This window comes from Hemicordylus capensis, chromosome 7 (assembly GCF_027244095.1).
Source record: "Hemicordylus capensis ecotype Gifberg chromosome 7, rHemCap1.1.pri, whole genome shotgun sequence".
Classification (NCBI taxonomy): Eukaryota; Metazoa; Chordata; class Lepidosauria; order Squamata; family Cordylidae; genus Hemicordylus; species Hemicordylus capensis.
In genome coordinates, this window is record NC_069663.1 from 25,234,863 (window position 1) to 25,252,384 (window position 17,522).

A 17,522-nucleotide genomic window follows, 5' to 3' on the forward strand; every position below is an offset into this window, starting at 1 on the left:
TCCATTGCCAGTTCCAGAACTCCGCCTTGGGCCCTAGGAAGTCACAGTGAGGAAAAGAGTGCCTCAAGGCATGTGCAGAGTGCATTCTTCTTATCACAGACCATCCTCACACACCTGGGAGGAAAGCTTCGTGGTTAAAGGGCATTAGAAATTAATTCTTGAATGAGAGATGGGGGGAACCCTCTTGTTTCCCTCCCTGATGAAATACTGAAGCCAGACTTCTTAAGCAGCCATGATAATGAATAACGTGTGAGGAACAGCCTCAACCTGGCTGTCTTGTAGCAAAAACCAGTGGGGCTGGGAGAGATGAAGGCCTGTTTTCCTCATTTGGGTCGGAGGCCTGGCAGGCTTTTCATCTTCACTTAGGAAGTTGAAATGTTTCCTCCGAGCCCAGCTGGGATTCGTTTGGAAGCCTCTGGAAAAGAGAGACGGAAAAGCCCTTGGCAATGGTGCACATGTTCTCCCCTGAACAATTCCACCCTGCTCTTTGCTTTTTTGTGGCTGCCCTTTTGCGGGGAGCAGGGGAAGGAACTTGTTCCCCAGCCCGATTCTTCCGTTCAAAGAGTCAATGCTGCAGTTGGAGTAAAAACCAGTTCTGAAGGCCCTGCACTGGCTGACAATTTGTTTCGGGGTACAGTTCAAAGTGCTGTTTTTTACCTTCAAAGCCATAACTGGCTTGGGCCCCGGGTACCTTAAGGACTGCCTGCTCCCAGACAAATCTACCCCCCGACTAGATCAGCTGGGAGGGCTCAGCTCTGCGCACCCACACCTGCTGAGGCTCACTTGTTGAGCCTGCGAGACGGGGCCTTCTCCGTGATGGCCCCCAGGCTGTGGAACCTGCTTGTGGCTGAGATCAACACCTCTCCCAGCCTTTCAGAAGAAACTGAAGACTATCCTTTTTATACAGGCTTTTGGCCAATGAGTAGTACCCTGGTTCTCTTTTTAACATAGCTGTGTTTTTTTCTTTTGTTTTATCGGTATTATTGTTGTTATTGTTATTATTAATGAATATTTATATACCATGTATATACTATGTGGTTATATACCATGTAAAGCAGTTTACATAGAAAAATAAAAAAGACATAAATAAGATGGTCCCCTGTCCCCAAAGGGCTCACAATCTAAAAAGAAACATAAGGCAGACACCAGCAACAGCCACTGGAGGGATGCTGTGCTGGGGTTGGATAGGGCCAGTTGCTCTCCCCCTGACAAATATAAGAGAATCAGCACTCTAAAAGGTGTCTCTTTGCTCAGTTAGCAGGGGTATGTTTTTATTGAAGTGTTATGACTGTCTTTACCTTGTTGCTAACTGCCCTGGGATCTTTGGATGAAGGCCAGGGCAAAAATGTAAATAATAAATAAAAAAAGAAGATAATAAAAACAACTCAACAAAGAAATGGCAAGAAAGACTTTAGATCCCTGGTCAATAGCTATGTTTCCTGATGGGCCAGTTAAGAAGGAGATGAATGTCAGTTTCACCATGTCTCTTTTAGGAACATAGGAAGCTGCCATATACTGAGTCAGACCAATGGTCTGTCTAGCTCAGTATTGTCTACACAGACTGGCAGTGGCTTCTCCAAGGTTGCAGGCAGGAATCTCTCTCAGCCCTATCTTGGAGATGCTGCCAGGGAAGGAACTTGGAACGTTCTGCTCTTCCCAAAGTGGCTCCATCCCCTAAGAAGGGGAATCTCTTCCATTGCTCACACTTCTAGTCTCCCATTCATATGCAACCAGGGCAGTTGGGAATTGTTGTCCATCAGCATCCGGGTGACCCAAAGTTGGAAACCCTGAATTAGGGGGTCTATTGGATCCCTTCCAATCCCATGATCGTGGGGGGAACAGACATTTTTAATGTTAATTTGGGTCAAAAAAAAAAAAGTATGGAGATCAAGTGAATAACAGGATATGCAATCCAAAACGCAGAAGTATCCAGAAGAAAACAGAATTAAAAATAAGACGGAGGGAGAGAGAAGAGACAGCAGCCAATTTTTATGAGAGGGAAATCAAAAATAGTACATCTAGTTCTCGGGTCCTGTGCTTCTCTTGGCAGCCCGCGGTTTAACTTCTGCCTAGCAAATTAAGTCACGGGATGAACGCTTGAGTGAAGGCAGGCCGGGGCGGGCGCAAACCTGGCTTGGTCACGCCCTCTGCCTTGGAAGCCTTGACCCCAAACTCAGATGTGCAGGGCTGCTTTGTGGCTCTCCTGTGAAGATGGGGTTCTGGCACTTTGCACGGGCTCAGAAGCACTTTTGTTTTATTCTGGCTTCCCGTTTACTGGGCGGAACCCTAGCATTGGAAATCACTTCCAGGCCTGGCACTGGTTCAAATTCAGCCCAGTTCTCATGCGAGGGAAAGACAGTGAGGCCCTTAATGAAATCCACCAGTCCCACCCCCGATCTCTCCCCTTCCACATTTAGCTGACCCATGCCCCCATAGCCTTCTAGAAACCAGTAGCTAAGGGGGCTGGGCCCTCTGCAATTGGAGCACTGCGCTTCCTGCCATTTATCCCCCCCCTTCCACACACACGCCCCACAATTCGGGGGGGGGGGATCATTGAGACTATGGCTGCTGTGGTCTCTCCGCCCATGTTTGCATTATCCTCATGATCTGGGATTGCTCCTTAGATGCCCCAGATATGGCGGCGGCGGCAGCAGCTGGACTGAGTCAGACACAGAAAGTCTGATCTCGTCTTGAGACGTCAGCAGTTGGCCGGGCTCTTCAAGGCCTCGGGTCGCGTGCCGAAGCCCTGACAAGACCCGTGTGCTTCTGCCCCGGGAGGGAGCAAGGAAATGGGTTTCCCACCTGTCTGCATTTCCGATCCAGCCAGATGCCTCCATTTCTGCTAGAGCCAATCCCACGTGACCCCCACCATGCGCAGCCCAGGGGTTATATCAGTGACCTCTTTTGCCATCTTGGAGCTTTTTAGGCTGGGTGGGGCAGGGGGCGGTCTGGTTTTCTGTCTTGCATCATCTTACACAAAAGACGGGTCTTGCTGGATCAGACCGTGTGTCCCTCTAGTTTCGTCTCCTGTCTCCAAGAGTGGCCAACTGGATGCTTCTGGGATGCTCTCTGCCCTTGTTTTTCGCCCATCGATTGGTAGCCAGAGATACACTTCCTCTGAATATGGAGGTTCCATTAAGCTCTTGCGGCTAATAGCCATCCGTGGACCATGGATGTATCTAACTGTGTTTTAAACCACCTAAACCAGCCACCCACCGGCACATCTTGTGGCAGTGAGTTCCACAGGTCAATTAGCACAATATGCCTTGTGCTCATTACACAGATCGAAACCTGCCAACTTTGCCTGAGTGGAAAGTGGAGGGGGCCGGTCAATGGCTGTGATTTCACTTACCTATAAATACTTGTGGTTTTTGCTCCTTGCGGGGTGTTTGCGTCTGACTGACTTCACAAGCGCTTGCTCACAAGTGGTTTTGGCATGACTGAAATCCCCCTTCTCTCCCTCCTCCCTTCTGGCTTCTCCCTCCCCAAAGTTTCTTGTTCTCAGACACGGGCACAATCCAGTAGCTTGTATTTGCTCCCCGGCATGGAGCTGAGTTCCACTCAGCCATGAACTGCACTGGGCTGGATGGCTTTGGATCAGTCCCGCTCTCTCAGCCTCGCCTACCTCACAGGGTTGTTGTGAGGATAAAATGGAGTGGGGCGGGGGGACCGTGTGTGTCACTCTGAATTCCTTGGAGCTGGGGTTCTCAGTCTTGGGTCCCCAGATGTTGTTTGACTACACTGCCCTTACCCCCACCACCACGAGGCCCAAGGGGATGATGGGATTTGTAGTCCAACAACATCTGGGGACCCAGAGAACCCCAGCCATAGAGGAAAGGTGGGATAAACGTGCTGCAGCAACTCTGCTGAGTTTTGCGGGCTGCCCTCCTTGTCTTTCTGAAGACTCTTTCCTGTTTATTTTGATTTCTGCAGGAGAATTTGGCTCCGTCATGGAGGGGCAGCTCAGCCAAGATGGGGCAGTCCTTAAGGTTGCCGTTAAGACCATGAAAAGTAAGTCGCAGCAGGAAGGTCCCGATTCTTCCTTTGTGCCTCGTGCACTCTTTCTGGGGCCAAAACTGCTCTCAAGGACTGGACCAGGGTGCTTTCCAGATTAGACCCTGCAACGGGGTCACGGCAAATCTCTGAAGTGTGCTTCCACACTTCCTGTGTTATGAGACCGCAGTCCCTACGCTGACAGCAGGGTGCCGTTCACATTTCCGATGCCTTGTTTCGGATCGAATCGCTGTGATTTATTGCTATAATGTTGTATGTCCGGCGTAAAAAGGTTGCTGTTTTGTCAGGTTGTTAGTTTTCGTGAGATTGCTCCCCCTGCTGGGCGCTTTGCTATTTACGTTTTGAATGTGATTTGCGTGAATGGAAGCATTTTGCTGCTGTTGAGTGGCTAACCTGGAAAGCGCCCAGCCCTCAGTTTCCAAACAGAGAAGGGTTGAGCCTGCCTGAAGCCTCCTTGCGTTTCGGCACTCCTGGCCACAGATATATTGGAACAGGGTGGGGTGACTCTGGCAGTGATTATATATCACTTTGCACATGCCCAGAAGTACCCTCTCTTTTCTTCTGCTTCCTGTGTCCCAGGGCTGACCCCTGACACTGAGAAGAGGTGCTTGAGCTACAGTCCACTGCAGAGATCACTAATTCAAGGCGTTCTTATCCAAATCCCCAGCTTGAAGAAAAATCACTTCTGATGAGGACTTGCCACTTATTTGGAGGCAGGACACCTCTTGTGACTTCAACAGTTGTGGAACAGGCAGATGTTCAATGGGTAGAAATCAGAATGTTAGCACCAGAGTAGGTCTCTTCAGCTGTGGTTGAACTACAGCTCCCATCATCCTCAGCCTCAATTTCTTGTAATTCAACAACAGCTGGAGAGCCCTAACCTGGTGGTAACATTTTGATTTTCACCTGTTGAACACCTGCCTCCCTGTTGAACTTGTTGAGCACCTCCCTGTGGTATCATATCCTTCTTGTTGGCGTGCGGTGGGGGGGAGCTACCCCTGTTGAAGTCCTGCCTGTCTCACAGCTGTTCAGAGCACAGGAGCTGTGATTCTAACTCTTAAGGCAGTCGATTCCAATGCTGGGTTCTCAGATGTGGGTTGGTCTTCGGGTGGCCATACTGTGGCTTTCCAAATCCAGGTGCCTAATTTGCATATTATGTAAAGTGGCTTGAAAATAATTTTTGAGCAGAAGAGTGACGGCACGTTTTGCAACTCCGCTTCTACAAGGGTAGCTTTTTAGAAGCTTTTTTAGAAGCTTAGCTTAAAAAACAGAAAAAGAAAAGAAAGAAAGCTGAAATCCAGGCGAATCTGGGAGGGCTAAGCAATCTGGGTGAGATGCTTACAATCCGGGTGAAACCTGGAATTGGGGTGGGGGGCATGGCAACTCTAGTTGGACTACAACTGCCATCATCCCCTGCCACCATGGCCAGAGGCTGTCAACCTCCCTCTCCTCCCTGCAGTCGCCATCTGCACCCGCAGCGAGATGGAGGATTTCCTCAGCGAGGCAGTCTGCATGAAGGACTTTGACCACCCCAATGTCATGAAGCTGATTGGTGAGTGGGGCAGGTGAAGAGTCAAGCCGTGGGTCCTTTGGCCGGGAGGGAGGTAGCCCTTTGGGGGTTCCCTGGCTCTTCTTCCCCACTAAGGAGGCAAAGCCCCCCTCTGGCTCTCCTTCCCACGATCCCATCCCTAAGATCTGCCCCGCTTCCAGCAAACCTCAGGCCTTCCTGGCAGAAGATAGCTGGTTCTCCTTCTGCCAGTATACACGACCTGGCTGGGGGTGTTGCTCAGGTGTGTGGGTCAAACTGGTGCAAGCATCCCTCCATCCTCTTTAAAAAGGACCAGCGTACAGGCTGTGGCTGGGGGGGGGGAAACACTAGAGAGGAAACAGCCTTGGTGGGGGCGAGGGGGAATTGTCCCTGGGGACCCGGGCTGGGAGAGAGTGGGGAGAAGAACAGATTCCTTGGGAAAACAGATGTTGGCAAAGGCGATGGGAGCTCTGACGGCGGCGACAGGGGATGGCGGGGGCGGCGGTGGAGGGCGGGAGCTCGGCTGACGCAGAAACTTGTTTGGTGCCTTGGAAGGACTAAGGCGGGACAGGCCCCCCCCCCCCCCCGGTTCTCAGTAAAAATAACATCCAGCCAGAAGACACACCAAGAGAATGTGTCATCGGCCAAGAGGCCCCAAGGCAGGCCGATCTCTCACTGGGGAAGCCCTTAGTGAGAGCTTTGGGGGGCGGGGGCGGGGGGGGGGGACATGGGAGTTAGCTGCAGTGCAAGCCCGAGAGGAGGAGGAGGAGAGCCCTGGTTTTTCATCTCTCCCCTCCTGCTCTCTTTCAAATCCCAAAGAGTGCAGAAGGGACCAGGTCTGCGCCACTCAGAACCCTCGCGTTGGGTAGGGTGCCCCACCCCAGGGTTTGAGACACACAAAGCTGTTTCTCCAACTCCTGCCTCCCACACCATCATCGCTCTCCCCTCCTCCTCCTCCCTTGATTTTGGGTCCGGTGGGGAATGTCCAGTTTAGGGTCATGTGATCAGCCTCCTCATGCTTTGATTGTCCACCTTGGTCTGCACAGACTGGACAGGTTGGGGGGGGCGGGCATTTGTCCAGCCGCTGGCAGCTTGCGGGGGGCAACAGCTTTGCAGGCCAAGTATCAAATTAGGGTGTGAGAACCTTTCCCCCAAGGGGAATTTCAGGTAGTTTTCTCAGGGGTTTCCCCGCAATCCTCTGTATCGGAGGAGAAGCAGGCGGCAGCTAGTACCCTGAGTTCCATCAGAAGGAAATGGGGGGGGGGATTAATATTTTATTGTATTTATTAATACACAGAGCAGTGCTGGGTTTTTTAAAAAGTAATGTTTGCACCCTCCCTCTTTATCTGAATGAGAGTGAGAGCTGGTCTTGTGGTAGGAAGCGTGACTTGCCCCCTTAGCTAAGCAGGGTCTGCTCTGGTTGCATATGAATGGGAGACTTGAGGTGTGAGCACTGGAAGAGATTCCCCTTAAGGGTTGGAACTGCTCTGGGAAGAGCATCAGAAGGTTCCAAGTTCCCTCCCTGGCAGCATCTCCAAGACAGGGCTGAGAGAGATTCCTGCCTGCAACCTGGGAGAAGCCGCTGCCAGTCTGTGAAGACAATACTGAGCTAGATGGATCAATGGTCTGACTCAGTATATGGCAGCTTCCTATGTTCCTGTGTTGCTAACCTGAGATAGAGAACACATTCTCCAAGTGAAGCTTATGCCTTCATGCAGCTTCCTATGTTCCTTTCCCCACCCTATAGCTGGGGACAGGACTCCCAACTCTCAGTACCCCCTTCTGCTCTAACTGCTCGGCCTCCGTGCCATGCCTGCGGAATGAACCCAGGAGTCCTAGCTCTTGCCCCGTCCTCTTGCTGTGGTCGACCGCGGTCCTTGCAGCTGCCGCCTCCTCCTCCCTCACTGACCTCCAGTCCTGTTTCTCTCTGTTGGGGCAAATGGGAAATTCACCGGCTTCCTTCCTCCCTCCCTAGGTGTCTGCCTGCAGAACACAGAGAGCGAAGGCTACCCGTCCCCTGTGGTCATCCTGCCCTTCATGAAGCACGGTGACTTGCACAGCTTCTTGCTGTACTCCCGCCTTGGGGAGAGCCCCATGGTATGTAGTAGCTCTGTGAGGCGGGAACTGAAGCCAGGACCTCCTCAGGAACGGAGAGCATCAGAGCCTGGGTCACTTCCCTTGGCCAGCAGCTCCAGGCAGATAGGAACTCAGCATCTGCTATACCAAGGTGGTTTGCTAGGGGGAGACAAGTAGCTAGGGGGAGATAACAGGGGTTATTCAAGGACAGGCCACTAGGGAGAGACACTGAGCACTGCTTCTGTGCGGACTCTGTGCCTCAAAAGTGCGATATAAGAATCTGGCATCCTGTACACCTTTTGTGTTTTAGAACAAGCAAACAAAAAGGTCAGGTTTCTAGCCAGTAGGGTTACGGAGGAAAACTTATGGACAGTAATGGATGGACCCTCAAATTGTGTTGTTGGGTTTTTTTGTACCTCTGCACAAGTTTGGGCTTGCAGCTTCAGCCCACATGTTCCTAACCTCCGGCCCTTTCACTTTCCTGCACTTGCCAAAAAGGATTCCAAACTCTTTGAAAGTCTGGGGCCATGCAGGAAGAAAGTATTCAAAGTAATGAGCAAATGTGCGCAGATTTGCTGACTAGAAATCATTCCTCTGAAGTGCAGCATTTGGCTTTCCTTGATGCAGAATTTGATGCAAAGCACAGGCCACCATGGAAAAGAGATGTAGCAATGATCCACCATTGTCCAGTAGAGGGTGACACAGAGAGCAAAGCTAAACAGTTGCTATACTCAGAAGAGCCTCTAGACAGGGGACATGAAGTAGTAATTCAGGGTTTCTTAACCTTGGGCCCCCAGATGTTGATGGACTACAGCTCCCATCATCTCCAGCCACAGTGGACATGGCTGGGGATGATGGGAGTTGTTGCCCATCAACATCTGGATAATGGACATGACTGGGGATGATGGGAGTTGTTGTCCATCAACATCTGGACAATGGACATGACTGGGGATGATGGGAGTTGTCCATCAACATCTGGGAGCCCAAGGTTAAGAAACCTTGTAGTCATTAATTATAGTCTGAGGTATGGTGAATGATCATAAGATCTAGCCTTTTTGGTAGTAATATCCTAGTTATGCAATTCCCTGCCCGCAGAAGTTTCTTTGGCAACATAACAACGATGCTATGCATCAAATACAGCCAATAACTGAAAGCAGCAGTTCCCAAATTTAGTCATTGGCTGTATTTATTCTATAGTAGCCTTGTCATGCAATTGTTATAGATTTCACTGGTTGTTTGGTTTAACGTGCTTTTGTTTTGTTGTGAAACCATTCGGAGATGTTTGCTCTGGAACAATTTAGAAACTCAGCTGACTAGAGGGGGACAGATATAGTGAGAACCTCTTGGATCTCGGTTCTCTGCATGGGAGTCCAGCGGGCATCTCTTCTTGTGGGGGGTAAAAGGGTGAACGTTTTGGGAGGTGCCAGATATCTCCCACAGCCCTCACCTGTAACTGATTGTTGTTTTCTCCCCACCTTCTAGTATTTGCCCACACAGACACTGGTCAAGTTCATGACAGACATTGCAAGTGGGATGGAGTACCTCAGTAGCAAGAACTTTATACACCGTGATCTTGCCGCTCGAAATTGCATGTGAGTTTACTAAGAGGCCCTGGGAAAGAGGGCTGAAAGGACCAACGGATGAGGGATGGGGGAAACAGCAGCTTAACAAAGGCTTGTGTGCACCTCCAAAGTTGCTCACCAATCCACCTTCCTTTCCCATAGGCTCGATGAGAGCATGACAGCCTGTGTGGCCGATTTCGGCCTCTCCAAGAAAATCTACAATGGCGACTACTACCGCCAAGGCCGTATCTCCAAGATGCCCGTCAAGTGGATTGCCATTGAGAGCCTGGCGGATCGTGTTTACACCATCAAGAGTGATGTGGTGAGCCAGTCAATGGGGCACCTTGGATCTCGCCCTCCCTACTTCCCTTGGAAGCCAGTAAGAACACTGGCTTCTGTCCCTCTGGGCCAATGGAAAGAACTGAATTCCATGCCCATGCTTGGCCAGTGGGCCGTCTCATCTGTCTTTCTGTCTCCCTCACATCCATATTTTTCCCTGCAGTGGTCATTTGGCGTCACCATGTGGGAGATAGCGACAAGGGGCCAGACGCCGTACCCGGGTGTGGAAAACAGTGAGATTTATGACTACCTGCGCCAAGGCAACCGCCTCAAGCAGCCAATCGACTGCCTAGATGGCCTGTAAGCACCACTTCCTAGGGTGGGAACCAGCCCTGTTCTTCAAAGTTGTGGATAGTGGCTCCTTCCTGGATATTCCCATCATGCTGTGCAGCATAGGATGTTTCATTAGCCTCTCTCCCGAAGGACATCCTTCTCCAGACAGTCAGTAAGCCCTGATGGTAGAGAGGCCTGCTTTGGTTACTGTTCCTGTTTCATTAAAAGGTAGGGCAGGAATTTACCCTCTCAAAAAGAGAGGTTCTTGGGAAGCCAGGGCTTCTAATTTGGGATAAGAACACAAAACGAGCCCTGCATCTATCTAGTCCAGCATTCTGTTTCCAAAGGACAATACCTTTGGGAACTCACAAGCAGCCCTCCTGTGTCCTCTGTCCCTAGCATCTTGGGATCCAGATAAACTGCCACTTACCATAGAGGTTCTATTTATTAACTATTGTGGCTAGTAGCTATTAATTGTAGCCATGTTCTGTGAATTGGTTGCTTTGTAAAAGTGAATTCCATGGGTGAAATCCCTCCAGAACATTTGTAAATAATAATTGTTTATATAAACCTCGGTCGTATTTCATATCTTATAGAGCAGGGCTGCTCAACTTAGGCCTTCCTGCAGACGTTGGCCTACAGCTCCCATAATCCCTGGCTATGGGCCACTGTGGCTGGGGATTATGGGAGTTGTAGTCCAAAAACAGCTGGGCGCTTTCCAGATTAGCCGCTCAACAGCAGCAAAATGCTTGCGTTCAGGCAAATTGCTTTCAAAACGTAAACAGCAAGGGGAGTAGTCTCACAAAAACTAACAACTGGAAAAAACAGCAACTTTTTTACGCCGGATATCCGACGTCATAGCACTATATTGCAGCGATTAAATTCAAAACAAGGCATTGGAAATATGAAAGGCACCTTGCTGCCAGCGTAGGGACTGAGGTGTCGCAGCACAGGAAGTGTGGAAGCACACTTCCGAGATCTGCTGTGACCCCGTTGCAGGGTCTAATCTGGAAAGCGTCCTGGGAGGGCCAAAGTTGAGCAGCCCTGATACAGAAACTCTCCATTCTCAAGACTTACTATGGTTAGCTACATTTCTACCCCCACCCCCATCATCCCTCCAAGGAGCTCAGGAGTTCTCAAACTTGGGTCCCCAGATGCTGGACTACAAATCCCACCATCCCCAGCCGCAACGGCCGATGGCTGGGAATGATGGGAGGGGTAGTCTCCACAGCACCTGAGGGACCCATGGCTGGGAGCCTCGGTCTTCTGCGGCTCCTCCCCACATTTCTCCTCTTCCCTGCAGGTACGAACTGATGCTCAGCTGCTGGGTCCTCAGCCCCCGGGACCGTCCCAGCTTCGAGGTCCTGCACGGCGAGCTGGAGAAGATCCTCAAGTCCCTCCCACAAGCCAAGGACCCCGAGGAGATCCTCTATGTCAACATGGACGACGGGGTGGCTCCCGGGGAGGTGGAGCTTGGCGCCGTCGGGGGCCTGGGCCCCGAAGAGCCCCCTGCCAAGGAGGGCGCCTCCCTGAAGCCCGCGGTGACGGCGGCGGCCGAGGTACACCCGCCCCAGCCGCCGGCCGGGCGCTACGTGATGTGCCCCACTCCCCACGAGAGCCTCCGCCTCCTGACCGAAGCCCCGAATTGCGCCGCCTCCGAAGAAGGGGCCTGAGCGGGGACGGCGGTGAAGGCATCTTCCTTGTGAGATGGGGGGGGAGTGGCCCGCGACCCGACAGGTGCTGCCCGCGGCTCTGAGGGGAGGGGGGTCACTGGGCACCCCACAAACTGAGACGCACACCCACCCCTTTCTTTAATGAACCACTCAGGACCCCCACCCCCTCCCCCTCTTCCTGAGCTGCCTCACTCGGTCGCATACCAGGGGACTTCCTTTCCTGGCTGCGCCCATCTTGTACGGAGGGGCTTTGAACTACTCGGTCCCTGAGTGCGTCTCGTGGCCCCCTTCCCAACCCGCCACCCCGTCACATCCGTGGGCACCCCTGTCCCCCACGGCTCTGTGGAACCCCAGGATACAGAGCCCAGAGATGAAGGAGACGCTTTTGCAGATGACAAGGGTTAGGGTGTCAAGTGGGGGTCCTGACCAGATAAGTGGGGGTCACCCAGCTTCCCTTCCTGTATTAAAGGGGGTATTGTGGTTGGCCGTCTCCTCCCACCCCAAACTCCCTGGTCCAAATTTAGCTGGCTGCCCACCCAGCTAATTACACGCGTGGCCATGTTTTGTTTATTCACTGGTCCTGCTCTTGTGCCTTTAATGTTGGCCTGACACAAAGGAACAGAGCAGAGGCATTTCCTAGCAGTAACAGGAAACGCTTCACTTGCTAAATGTCTGTCTCTTGGGTTGCTGCTGAAGGCGCAGGAGCATGGCCAGGGAGAGAAGGTGGTAGCCCTACTGGGCACTCTTGGGATAGCCCAAGGAGGGCCCTAGATGCTTTCCTTCTTTCTAAGGTCCCCTCTGCCCTCTCCTTACTTCACTGCCAGCTATCCACTGCCAGCTCTCCGGTTACCTTCCTTAGCTGGCACGTGCCCAGGTCAGCAAGGGTTACCGGGAGCTCACCTGTCTGCCCTCTCCTGAGCCATCTCCCTCTTTATTCCCCAGTGGGGGAGCAGCTGGCTGCGGTTATTTAGTAGCAAAGAAAATGCACTCTGCACGTGCTCAGAGGCACCCTTCAGTATTACCGTTGCTTCTCAGGAGCCAGCCCTGGCATGCAAAACCGATTCTGAAGCCAAACACCAGCTCCGACCCAAGCCCTGAAGACCAACCCGCTTGTCTGTTCTGTGGAGAATGTTCTCCCCACTAGCCTTTGGGTCTTGGGGAATATTAGATTAGCCGCTTTGCAGACGGCGGGGCCAGTTTAACCACTGCTGAGTTGTGTGTCCCCAACCTGCTGGAAAGCCATCCGCTCAGGGCAGGGATGCTGCAGGGCCCAGAAACCATATCCAGGCAGATGCCCCAGAAGAGTCACGAGGGGGTTACAATTACATAAAACCTCTCTCCTCTCAAGGGAACTTTTGTAGCACATTGCAGGGGCAGGAGGAGAGGGGAAGAAGCAGGCTGTCAAGCCTTCTGGCCCAGTTCGGCCAGAGCTTGCCTGGTAACCTGAACTGCCTGTTCAGCTTTTGGTGCTGGAAACCTTAAGGTTGCCACCTTTTTTTTCTGGCGAAGGCTCTATGCCTACTATCACAGCTGTAGGACAAGCAGAAATGAAACAAGCACATGCCCTTTCCTCCTCAGCACTTCTCCGTGTTGGGAAAAGCCCTGCCTGTTGAATGGCTGCCCATCACATAGATGTGACAGGTCCTACCGAATCACAACCAAACATTCTCCAAGCTGGGCTGGACATGTGAATAAGAATTTCCCAGATCACCCTGTTCTCAGAAGCAAGGTCAGCAGAGACTGACCGTCAGGGACCTCTGGATGTGAAACAGTATTAGGTGGGCATTAGGTCCAACCACGTCTTCTCCTGTGCAACCTCCATCGTTTCAGTGGGCCTGAAGTGAAAATCTTGTATGCACGCACACTGAAACAATCAGAGACTGCGCAAAACAGCATCGCCTACTGGTGTGTGCCTTTTTGTCAGTAACAACACCACTTTTTTACTGCTAGTAAAATACCACCATTGCCCAAAGCTGCTTTTTTTCAGGATATCACAGCTCCAGAAAAGAAAGAAATATTTCAGAGGCACGCCCGGCTTCCCATCAGTTCTGACTCACTCCATAAATCAGACACACCCACTGCAGAGCCCCTTCCAGATTGGGATAATTTTCATCTGGACATCAAGTTTCCTCCACGCATGCTTTCCAACAGTCATTTAGAATGCATTCATAAATTCTGTCTTGGATGGAAGGGCCATTCTCTCTTGCTAAAGCTGGTCTGAAACTGCTCACTTCAGTAACCACCCCAATCATGGCTGATCCCTCTTCCCAAAAGCAAGAGCTTAGCTGAAAGACTGGCCAACTGATCACAGTATGGCGATTTTGTCTCACACATTCACAGCCACTTAGGCGGGAGCAGAAACAAAACACAGTTTTCTCAGAGAGCGGGAAGGCAGTTTGAAAAGAGAACCACTGTTTGTGGGGTGGACACATCCCACTCGTGCCTCTGGTTAAACTGATTTGGCAGGTTTCCTGTATTGTTCCGAAAACCTGCTCTACCTCTTTGATCAGATGCAACAGTGGGACACAAGAAATGTTTGTGCACACCACTGGAAGGGAAGGCATCTCTTAAAACACTCTCGACTCATTTAAAAGCCTATTTCTGTCTCCAGCCTTAAAATGAAGTCCTTTCTGCAGTGCACGGTTACTACTTTTTTAAAAAAAATTGATTTTTTGCACAATAAATGCACACTTGTTACTGATTCGTTTTGCACGGTCCACAAGCCACCCTCTGGAGTTTACAGCAGCTTTTTGCAGGAAGGCTAGTGTACCTGTCAACCACTGCAAGCTTAGCTAGCCTACGGAAGAACCACTGCAAGGTTAGATTATGTCCAAATACACATTCATTAAGGCGTAGAGGCTGGAAGGGGGTGGGGGCACAAGCTGGCCGTGCACCTCTCTGATTTGCTTGTGCCGTCACAAAAGCACCTCCTTCATTTCCTGGGAACAATCTTTCAGTTATTTAAACAATTGGATCTCTCTCTTTTTTTGCGGGGGCAGGGGGACAAAATACTGCCAAGCCTTTTATTTTAAAAAAGGTGGACAGGCTTGCCAGAAGCCTTGACAGACTGAATCAGTATTCAATTAGCTGATACATACATCTGTCAAAAGCACTGGGGTGGGGGAGCAGGGGGATGTCTTTTAAGGTATGTCTGTGCATGCCTGTGGGTGTTCCAATTTTTGCCTCCTCTCCCACTTGCCTCTTCTGTGCTGTGGCTACTGCCTGCCCAAGCAGCTGCATTTCCCCAGCCGGGCACAATCCTGGTCTCTGAGACCCAAGTGGGAGAAAAGAGGCTGGGAGAGGTCACAGCACCCTTCTCCCGCCTGCCTTTTCTCGGCTTCACAATTGCACAGCAGACCTAACGTGGATTTTGCTGCCAACACATCTAGTTGAGGCTGTAATCAGGCCACACGTCCAACTTGTACAGAGAGACATTTTGACCCCCCCTGCCCACCCTCCTTTTAAAGCAATGCATCATCTTTTGAATCATACTTTAGACTTCCGCTGTAAAATCATGTTTTTCATTCAGCTTGCAAAACAATCTCAGTCTCCCTTTGGATTGGAGAATCTGGGCACTTTTCACAAGGATGCCGTAGGTTCGGGGATGCGGTCCCCGCTTTCTGCTGACCTCCAAGTGGTCAATCAAATTATTTTTCTTTCTGTCTGTCGTCTTGATGTGTCTGCAGAATGGTAGACTATTCTTCCCTCCAGAAAGTCTTATTAATGAAATGTTTTTATATATATAAATGTATATACTTTTTTTAAAAAAACAAATCGCTGGTTATGAAATTTCTTTCCACACCCTTACTTTTGTACAAAACACATTTCCCTCTCAGGGTAAGGTCTGTTTTGAGAGCGAGAGAGAAAGAGAGCGAGCGAGAGAGCTCTGTGATATATTTTGCTTATAAATAAAAGCTTTCCTTTAAAAACAATCTGGAACTGGCTTTAATTTCCAAAGATGTGGGTAGGGAAGAGGTCACTACCTGGGGCGAAATGCATACTTTGCACAAAGTCTTGGGTTCAATTCCGGGCATCTCCAGTTAAAGCCGGGGTTCTCAGCCTTGGGTCTCCAGACATTGTTGGACTGCGACAGGCAAAAGGCCATTTGGGCTGGAAAGCAATGGGAGTTATAGTCCAGTCTCATTTGCACAGGGGCGACTCCTGAACTAGATTGCAGGTGGAGGAGGGGAGACTATACATGGGATACTTACTGAAGTGAGGTCATTAATGTTGCTAGTTTAATATATTAATGACGCGTGTTTGACATTTCCAAACTTATTTCAGAGAATGGACCACGTTCCTCTTAGAAAATGCTTTCTTTTTGGATTAGGTCAGATCTTCCAGTCTAATTTCCAGGCGGGTTTTCTCCTGCTGTCCAAGACCATGACCAGGGTGGGGAGAGAGGTCAGTATCAGGCCAGCTCAGGGGCGTAAGTAGGGGAGAGGGGGCCTGTGTTCGCCCCCCTCCCCGGGGAACCCTTGGAATGAGGGAGTTTGTGAAGAAAAAAGGGAGGGGTTGAGCTGGGTGGCCCCTTGGAGCTGGGGGCCCGGGTTCTTGGAACCTATTTGCTCAATTATAGCTACAGCCCTGGGCCACCTGAAATCTGCAGGGGAGATGATGACCTGCCTCCTGCCCCACACACAAGGTCTCACCCAGCTCAGTTCCATACTAGGAAGGAAGTGAAGGGCTTCGCCTGGCTCCCGGGAGGCTGAATGCTTCTTCTACATACCCGGCAGCACTGGCTTCTGCTGCTTGTTCTGGGGTAGAGGAGTGGGTGAATGGAGGGCTTTGAAAATAATTGATGCAAGCTATAATAGGGCACAGCAGGGAAATCCCTGCTGGTACTCTTATCGGGCAGCAGCAATATAGGAAGATGCTGAAAAGCATAATCTCATACTGCACAGGAGGAGGCAATGGTATACTCCTCCTGTATTCTACCAAAGACGACCACAGGGCTCTGTGGGCGCCAGGAGTCAAAATCGACTTGACGGCACACTTTATCTTACCTTTAAAGTAGGACCACAATATACTATTGTGGACCCAGGTTTGAGAACCCAGGGTTCCAAGAAAACAATAACATTGTTTTCTCTGGTCACCACCCACCTAACCTTAATGTGAGTACTGTAAGATGTTCCCCTCAGGGGATGGAGCTGCTCTGGGAAGAGCAGAAGGTTCCAAGTTCCCTCCCTGGCAGCATCTCCGAGATAGGGCTGAGAGAGATTCCTGCCTGCAACCTTGGAGAAGCCACTGCCAGTCTGTGAAGACAATACTGAGCTAGATGGACCAATGGTCTGACTCGGTATATGGCAGCTTCCTATGTCCCTATGTCCAGGAAGGTTTTAAACAGATTGTAATCCACTGGCCATGCCCCAAACCTGGCCATTGAGAATGAGTGTGTGTGTGTGTGTGTGTTTTGCTTTCGTTTTATGTATTTTTAATTTCCCTTGTCAAATGGTTGAGCTGGCAATGATTCTGGCCTTGGAGAAGCAGCAATAGAGAACACTAGGGGAATTGTTAGTGACTGGTTGTGTCCTCCATGGGTCACAAAACTGGAGCAAATGTTCTATCAGGCGTGTGGAGGTCTCTTCCCAGAGTTGAACAGGTTGACACAAAGTTGTTTGGGTTTTTCTGGGGCAGGTGTGATGACAGGAAGGAAGCCAAACCCATTGCCATGTTCCCTCTCGTGATCTGAGTCCAGAAGGGGTTGTTTACTCCTGAAAGCCAGTGCAGAGGGGGTCCGAGCTCCACACTGTATATGCATTGGTCCTCCCCACATTAGGCAACCCCCATCAATGGGCACATTCAGGGCTTGCTGGCTCTTAATTGGCGACGTTTGGATTCAAGCGAGTAACTGAGAACAAGGCAGCCCATTGAGAAGGGTATCTCCACCGCAAAAACCTCTCCCTTGTAATCTGGGGCGAGAGGGATTAAGCTCTTTTTTGCCATTGTCACCCAGGCTTGCGGAATTGGGGGGAGGCTAAACCCCCCACTGGAAGAAGACAAATGCCTCTCTGTGTCCCTCCAGTTTTGCGGCGATGACAGAGAGCGACATGGTCT

At 50.8% G+C, this 17,522-nt stretch overlaps 1 protein-coding gene across 3 annotated transcripts in view; it reads left to right on the plus strand.

Moving 5' to 3' along the window:
- Positions 1-15,397, plus strand: part of AXL (AXL receptor tyrosine kinase) — a 51,929-nt gene extending 36,532 nt beyond the window's left edge. For 2 of the 3 annotated variants that reach the window (XM_053268361.1, XM_053268362.1), the window contains exons 14-20: positions 3,934-4,011; positions 5,474-5,566; positions 7,518-7,639; positions 9,101-9,210; positions 9,343-9,502; positions 9,683-9,819; positions 11,096-15,397. In XM_053268361.1, coding sequence (XP_053124336.1) covers positions 3,934-4,011; positions 5,474-5,566; positions 7,518-7,639; positions 9,101-9,210; positions 9,343-9,502; positions 9,683-9,819; positions 11,096-11,465 — 1,070 coding nt within the window. In that variant the 3' untranslated portion in view covers positions 11,466-15,397. The remainder of the gene's footprint in view (positions 1-3,933; positions 4,012-5,473; positions 5,567-7,517; positions 7,640-9,100; positions 9,211-9,342; positions 9,503-9,682; positions 9,820-11,095) is intronic. The other variant, XM_053268363.1, reaches the window with a different exon arrangement.
- The last annotated feature ends 2,125 nt before the right edge of the window (positions 15,398-17,522 follow it).